General features: G+C 45.8%; 1 protein-coding gene and 1 pseudogene across 2 annotated transcripts; both read left to right on the top strand.

Annotated features, from left to right (window-relative positions):
* Positions 1–869: 869 nt before the first annotated feature.
* LOC307097522 (zinc finger MYND domain-containing protein 11-like) lies at positions 870–2,544 on the top strand (annotated as a pseudogene). The gene is made up of 4 exons: positions 870–1,060; positions 1,165–1,337; positions 1,465–2,198; positions 2,494–2,544. The product of its transcript is annotated as a zinc finger MYND domain-containing protein 11-like (transcript).
* Positions 2,545–2,853: 309 nt separating this feature from the next.
* GJD4 (gap junction protein delta 4) lies at positions 2,854–6,234 on the top strand (the record flags this gene model as incomplete). Its single annotated transcript, XM_079769506.1, has 2 exons — positions 2,854–2,917; positions 5,198–6,234. 2 exons carry the CDS (start codon positions 2,854–2,856, stop codon positions 6,232–6,234), a joined length of 1,101 nt encoding a protein of 366 aa, XP_079625632.1.
* Between the last annotated feature and the right edge of the window lie 820 nt (positions 6,235–7,054).

Genomic DNA, 7,054 nt, shown 5'->3' with positions numbered 1-7,054 from the left:
TGCTATTCTTTTTAAGGGTCAAAATGTTGTCAATGGATTGAATCATCATGTGAATAAAGATGAAAGCGACTTCGTTGTACTCCTCTTCTGGGAATCTTCCTAGGGATATTACTAAAGTCAAGAATATATCAGAAATTAAGAAAAGATAGGAATATAAAGAATGGCAAATTGAAATCATTCCTTTTAAAGTTTACAATTTCTACCCTCAGCCTTGAAGGATGGGTTCTTTCCAGATATAAAGGTGACAGCCACAATAAGATTTTGATTAAACTATGGTTGATGTCAGGAGGCCTAGACAGTGATATTTTATTACACATTTAGCAGACATTTATGTAGCTGATGCAATGGAAGAAGCCCTGGGCTAGACGGGGCTGAGAAATACAAAAGAAAATGAGAATAAAGCCCAGGGGCGGGCAGAGGTGCAGGTGGCAGCCTGGAGCAGCCGCCAGCTCACACACCGGCCTGTGAGCAACGCCGCCTACACAAGGAGACCCAAGCAGTTAACAGGCCATGGCACGTTAACAGGAGATGACAGGCAGATACAAAAGCTGTCCAGCATTTTGGGGCAGCCATTGAGAGTATACAGAACCAGAAGCAAATTGCCAACATTGTGGTACTACCAAGTATGTGTCAGGGTGGACTTAGGGAAGAAAGAGCACGAGGGGTAAAGATGGGAAGGGAACAGGCAGCTTTGTCTGTTCAGACGATGTGTGGAAGCAAAGAGGAAGAACAAGGGCGGGAATGCAGTTGCAGACTTTGAGATGCACCAGTCACTTACACTAGTGTAATTCTTTATGTTTGATAATAATTTTCACTTCTATAATCTCATTTGCATATCATAACCACTCTGTATAGGTGAAATCCATCGTATGCATCCAAAAGAGACCACCCGTCAGCTGAGCTTGGCTGGGAAAGATGGTCTTATTGTTGGAAGTCTCACTGTGGGATGCAAAGGTTCAAAAGCTGGTATTGAACAAGAAGGATATTGGTTGCCAGGGGATGAAATTGGGAGACAGAATACCATGACTGGTGTTGTTTTGAATACCATTTGCCTGGAGAGGTATTGATATGTGATCTGTGTTTTCGTGTGTATCATTCCAAGTTTTTGTCTGATGAGTACAGGCTTAGATAGAGCAGTAGTCACTGGCAGTGCCTGTTTTGCAGGACCATCAAGAAGAAAAATACAAACAAACAAGAGATGAGCACATACCTGAGGTTCATTGTTTCCTGCATGAAGGAGAAGGCTATGGACCTCAATAAAGAGGGGAAGGACAGCAAACACCCGATGTACTGGAGGCTGGTGCACTCGGCGGTGGATGCCCCCCATACCAGAGAAAGTGAATGAAGGGAAATACAGAAGTTATGAAGAGTTCAAAGTTGATGGTCAGCTACTTCTCCACAACACAGTGAATTTCTATGGAGCAAACAGAGAGCAACCTGACATAGCAAGGATTCTGTTTTAAGCCACCTGTCATGAGATGGATGAGCTACAGCTTTGTGAGAACTGCTTCTATTTATCAAATGCTGGTCCTGACAATTGGTTCTGCTATCCTTGTATACCTAATCATGAACTGGTTTGGGCTAAGATAAAAGGTTTTGGATTCTGGCCAGCCAAGATCATTCAGAAGGAGGACAATCAGGTTGACGTCTGCTTCTTTGGTCACCACCATCAAAGGGCTTGGATTCCTTCTGAAAACACACAGGACATCACAGTCAGTGTCTATTGGCTGCATGTATAACACAGTGTGGATGGGGGAAAGGCCTGTGATGAGCAGGAACTGCATCAGCATTTCCTTTGTGAAAGGAAGATTTTGGAAGTCTAAGAATGAGGCACTTGGGGAGGAGGAGGCAGAATCCAGTATCTCCTCTACCAGCAATGAGCAGCTCACGGTCACTCAGGAACCAAGAGCAAAGAAAGAGTGACGTAATCAAAGTGTGGAACCAAAATACGAAGAACCAGAGCCTGAAACTGAAGCAGTCAGTTCCAGTCAGGAAATCCCCATAATGCCTCAGCCAACTGAAAAAGTTTCAGTGCCAACTCAGACTAAGAAGTTAAGTGCCTCTTCACCAAGAATGTTGCATCGAGGCACCAGACCATCAGTGATGGAGAGTGTCAAAGCATGTGCCATTTGGATATTTATAACATCATTCTCAAGCCATACAAAATTATTAACTTAAAAATTAGCCTGCTATATTCGGTCAAACATTTAATTAATACCCCTAATGCCTTGGCAGGGCCAGATCAAATGATTTCTCAGGCTAGATGTTCCCCAACCCTGCCAGGAATTGAGAATGAGGACAAGAGTTTTTCGAGTTATAATGAGTTATGCTTCATGGAAAAGACAAAACATGAACATTTTAGTGTTTCTTTAATAGGTGAGATGGTGTGGAAATGTTTTCAAGGAGAAAACACCCTTTTCCATAGAGAATTTACTTGGCTAGTTAACAGAACTTTTCTTTCTTGGGCTAAATGTAGTCACTTCTATTATACAGTATATCCTAAAGCCTTTGTCTGTTCTGGTGGAGACACGTGAGCACTACTAAGGGCCTGGAATGTCCCAAGAGGGTAAGAATAGCCCACACGAGAGATGACTCCTGCAGTCTTCTGGTCCCTGCAGTTGTCAGGAACACTGTGCCTTAGAGGCAAACAGCTCGGGGGCCCGACTCAACTAGGAGACAGAAAAACTGACCTCTTGCTCCTGGGCTCAAATCTTTCCTTTCATATTTATAGCTTTCATTTTTTAACTCTTTTGTAGCTAACATACATTTATTTCTCCAAAGATTTCCCACCTCCTTGGAGACAACAATCTTCTGACATCCCCGGCAGCCTTGAGTCTTCAACATTCTGGAAGCATGGACCGTTTGGACTTGCTTGGGTTCCTCATCATCACGTTAAACTGCAATGTGACTATTGTGGGTGAGTACAGGAAACACCCCCAAAGCTCTTATTCTGTTTTTTTTTTTTTTTTTTTTTTTTTTTTTATTGCTTTTCCACACCCACACCAACACGAAGTGCAAAGGCCTGTGCACTGCTGGAGCAAAAGGGGGCTGTGGGTTCAAGCTCCTGATTTCACCATGGTTCCTCTATCATTTAAGGAATGAGTGTTTTTCTCTCCTGGGGCCTCTTCTTGCTGATACTCTGGGGCTGCATCTAAAGCCTGAGCAGGTGAAAGGGGTGACACTTCTCTGGCTGCATTACCAGGAAAAGGCACAATAAGTAAAAGTTAAAGATAAATTAATGCCTCAGTTATGCTTTATTCTTGTTCATCATTTTAGAGTTTAATCTTGAAGCTTAATTTGTAAAGAATAGCAATTTCTTTTGTGCTTTAAACCAAATCCCAATTTTAGTTATTTTTTAAACAAACAAACAAACAAAAAAACAATAAGGACTTCTGAATTTAGTACAGATAAGACACATTTTTAGAGAGGTATGGGTGTCCTAGAAAAAAGGATTGAGAAAAGGATTAGTCATTGATATTTTTCTTACTCATTATTTTGTATAATTGAAACAAAATCATTGGCCTTTAAAAGTTTGAGTCAATAACTTTATCACATAATAATATTATTTAACTGCCTTCATTTATAATAGAGTTTTGTTTTTCTATCAGGTGATGTTTTCTGTATCTCATCACAAAACAAAGTATTTACAAATTATTTTCACTGAGTCTTAAACATGTTTCAAAATAGTTGACTCATGACATGAAAAGAAGACTTTTGAAGTTATTTTGATTCCCCAGGTTGGCCATATTTATTCATGGTAAGTTGAAAAAAGACAAACCTCATTAATTATAATAACTGAAATAGGGGAAAAGGAATTCTAAATTACTGAAAATTCTGAAAAATTGAATATTCTTAAAGAATGTTTTTATTAATCCTCACGGGAGGACACGTTTATTGATTTTTAGAGAGTGGGAAAGAGAAAAAGAAACATAGATCGGTTGCCACCCATAAACGTGCCCTGAGTCGGGATGGAACCTGCAATCTTGGTATGTGCCCTGACCAGGAATTGAACCTCCCACCTTTTGGTGTACTGGACACACTCCAACCAATGGAGTCACCCAGACAGGGTTTAAAGAATTTGATCCCAAGGGCCATAAAGCAACATTAAGTACAAACCCTGTTGCCTGGCTGGTGTTGCTCAGTGGATTGAGCCTTGTCTCATAAGCCAAAAGCTGGTTCAATTCCTGGTCAGGGCACATGTCCACGTTGCAGCTCCATGCTCAGTAGGGGGCATGCAGGAGGCAGCTGATTGATGTTTCTTTCTCCCCTTCCCTTCCTCTCTCTCTCAAATCAATAAAATATGTATTTAAAAAAATAAATACAAGTCCTGTTACTAAACGAAGGCCTTGTGGACCATTATCCTATCTAATAAAGAGGAAATATGCAAATTGACCATCACACCATCACAAAGATGGCAGCGCCCATAGCCACAAGATGGCAGCGCCCAATCCCCTCAGCCTCGCCAGAGTCTCCCTGTCCTTTCAGCCCCGCCCGGGGAGGGGGGGGAGCAGTGGCAGGTGCACGGTGCAGCCGGACCCACACTTAGCCCCCCAGCCGCCCAGGGCTGCCCGAGGCTCAAGTAACCAGGGCCAGCCAAGGCTTGTGCTGCCGGCAGTGGCAGCAGCAGAGGTGTGATGGGGGCATCGTCTTCCCCTGATTGCTGGGTTGCCTCCCGCCCCTGAGGGATCCCAGACTGTGAGAGGGGGCAGGCCGGGCTGAGGCACCCCCCCCCTCCAGTGCATGAATTTTCATGCACCGGGTCTTATAAATAAAGTCATAAATAAAGACTTATTGTATTTGCTCTACACAGTTACAGGAATGCACTAACATCCTTTAAGAAGTTTAATCTTCTAAAAAAGTAAGATCTTATTTGCATCATTCATTTTCTCAGCTCAACTTTCTTTCTAGAACTTTCAGTCCAGGAGAAATTACCAAAAGTCTGAACTAGCAGAGTCAAATGAAACATTTTCTGTAATTACACTTCTTTAACATCTGCTAATTTCAATACATTTTACAAACAAGTAGTTCACACAGTGTCTGACACATTATAAGTGCTCGATAAATATTTGTCACATGCAAACTAGGTGATACTGTTGCTGTGACTAAAATGCATGCTTTTGGACCTCACACTTCACTCTCAGCCCCAGGACATATTTAAACATCATTGTTTCCATGTTGGTGCCCTTCTCTTTTCCAGGGAAGATCTGGCTTATCTTCATGATCCTGCTGAGGATGGTGGTGATCATTGTGGCTGGGTCCCCCGTTTACCAGGATGAGCAGGAGAGGTTTGTGTGCAACACCCTGCAGCCAGGGTGCGCCAATGTCTGCTATGATGTCTTCTCCCCGGTGTCCCACCTGCGCTTCTGGCTGGTCCAAAGCGTGTCTGTCCTCCTCCCTTCCGCGGTCTTCAGTGTCTATGTGCTGCACAAAGGCGCTGAGCTCGCCGCCTGCGGACCCTGGGGGCCAGAGGGCGGTCCAGGGAGCCAGGACCTCGCAGACCTGAGCCCCAGGGACAGGCACTGCCCTGTGCCCTGCAGGGCGGGGCGCAGCCTAGCGGTGCCAGACTTTTCCTGCGGCTACATCGTGCACCTCTGTCTTCGGACCCTGGCAGAGACAGCGTTCGGGGCCTTGCATTACCTCCTCTTCGGATTCTCGGTCCCCAGCAGATTTTCCTGCGCCCACGCTCCCTGCTCTGGCGCGGTGGATTGCTACGTCTCTCGGCCCACGGAGAAGTCCACGCTGATGCTCTTCCTCTGGGCCCTCAGCGCGCTGTCTGTGCTGCTCAGTGTGGCTGACCTGCTCTGTAGCTTGGGCAGGAGGACGCTGAGGGGGCCGGGACCCGCCCAGGGCCCCCGGGAAGGGAGGCCGGATCCCGTGGTGCTGGATAGGCCGGGGGAGGAAAGGGGGTCGCTAGCACACTCAGGCCTGTGGGCCAGAGGGCAGGGTGCCCACAGCCCCAGTGGTCAGTGGGTTGTGTCGGGGCGGATGGAGCTTCCAGAGGAGGATGAGAGTGAGGGGCTGTCCTTTGCCAGCGACAAGCTCTCCAGGGCGTGCACAGAGCCTGGGGTCAGGTCCCGCCCAGAGGCCCCCCAGGACGCCGGAAGTGAGCATCCCTCAAAGCCCCACCGTCTGCTGGCCCAGCACCGCCCGTCCAGCCCGTGGCAACCCTCAGCCCGCCAGGCTGGCGCTGGGAGCGCCCCTCTCCTGGGGACCAGAAGGTCTGAGTGGGTGTGAAAAGGGCGGCCAGGCAGCGCCCTGACTGAAAGAAGACTCGAGCCCTAATATCACCTTGGCACGTGGGAAATCTTTATGTCCCTGGAGACTATCAACGGGCAGGAAGGCCAGCTGGCCTGTGACAAGGACTTCCTGGGACACTCACAGACTTGTACTGCTGATTTAATTTGGATAACCCTGTCTGCTGAAAGAAACCCTTGCATTCAAATGTGGACTAGAAGCTAAAATGATGAATTGGGAAGTGTCAGGTGGCTTAGGGATTATGCTACACTCTGACTGGTTTGTTGTCTTATTCTTTATCATAGTAGGTGCTTTAGGGAAGCAAGTTCTTTTACATTCACAGAGTTCATTACTGTTTTCCAGTGAATTGTTATGAGCCTTTTTTCTTTTTATTTGTTTTTCATGTTTTTTCTTTTCGTTTGTTTTTCTGCTTGGATAAAAGAGGCACCTTAAGCATGGCATCACATTAGAGACACATTAGTTTAACTCCTCCAAACCCCTTTAATAAAATTAATGGTGATTGCTTATGATATCCCACTTCATGCTTCATTGTTATAGGAGACAAATGACAAATGCAGAAAACATGACTAGTTGGAGTCTTTAGGGGTAATGCTGATGGTTGTAGCATGCAGATGGAAGGTGCACAGAATGTGGGTTGGCCCTGACTTGCTGGTTTGTTCTGCATCTCTGAGTGGTTGTCCTCGATGACTAGAGGGCCCACTTGCACTGTTGATGAGCGGCCCTTGTGCTGTCCCACGTTTCTAGGTTGGGTTTCGTCTATGTCCTTTAGAGGAGAGTTGCACCTTCAGGTTGTGCTGAG

Source organism: Cnephaeus nilssonii, assembly GCF_951640355.1.
Source record: "Cnephaeus nilssonii genome assembly, chromosome: 4".
Classification (NCBI taxonomy): domain Eukaryota; kingdom Metazoa; phylum Chordata; class Mammalia; order Chiroptera; family Vespertilionidae; genus Cnephaeus; species Cnephaeus nilssonii.
This window is presented reverse-complemented; position numbering and strand designations above follow the sequence as displayed.